General features: G+C 67.6%; 1 protein-coding gene across 1 annotated transcript in view; it reads left to right on the top strand.

Annotated features, from left to right (window-relative positions):
• Nucleotides 1-200: 200 nt before the first annotated feature.
• The window catches only part of LOC125481239 (adenylate cyclase type 5-like), a 3,214-nt gene continuing 3,041 nt past the window's right edge, over nt 201-373 (top strand). The window contains exon 1 of the mRNA XM_048592529.1: nt 201-341. Within this exon, the coding sequence (XP_048448486.1) occupies nt 201-341 (141 nt within the window). The remainder of the gene's footprint in view (nt 342-373) is intronic.

The following is a 373-nucleotide window of genomic DNA, read 5'->3' as shown; positions in this document are numbered from 1 at the left end:
GCTGCGGGAGGGCGAGGGAGCGGGGCGCTGCGGGAGGGCGAGGGAGCGGGGGGCTGCGGGAGGGCGAGGGAGCGGGGCGCAGGCGGAGGGTGAGGGAGGGGGCGCTGGTGGAGGGTGAGGGTGAGGGAGGGGGCGCTGGCGGAGGGTGAGGGCCGAGGGAAGGGTGGTATTGAGGGGAGGGTTACACTCACTGACCCTCGATGTTACAGAAGGAGGAGAAGGCCATGTTGACCAAGCTGCAGCGAGCTCGGGCTCATTCCATTGGAAACCTGGGATCACCCTGGGGTCCGGAGAGACACTTCCACATGCCCCACCACATCTCCAAGGACATGAGGATCCGGGTAGGTACCCCTCGCCTCAGAGTGTCCCTCAC

Source organism: Rhincodon typus, unplaced genomic scaffold (assembly GCF_021869965.1).
Source record: "Rhincodon typus isolate 14 unplaced genomic scaffold, sRhiTyp1.1 hic_rhity00001394, whole genome shotgun sequence".
Lineage (NCBI taxonomy): Eukaryota > Metazoa > Chordata > Chondrichthyes > Orectolobiformes > Rhincodontidae > Rhincodon > Rhincodon typus.
Note: the sequence above shows the minus strand (reverse complement) of the source record. Positions and strands in the feature narration are given on the sequence as shown.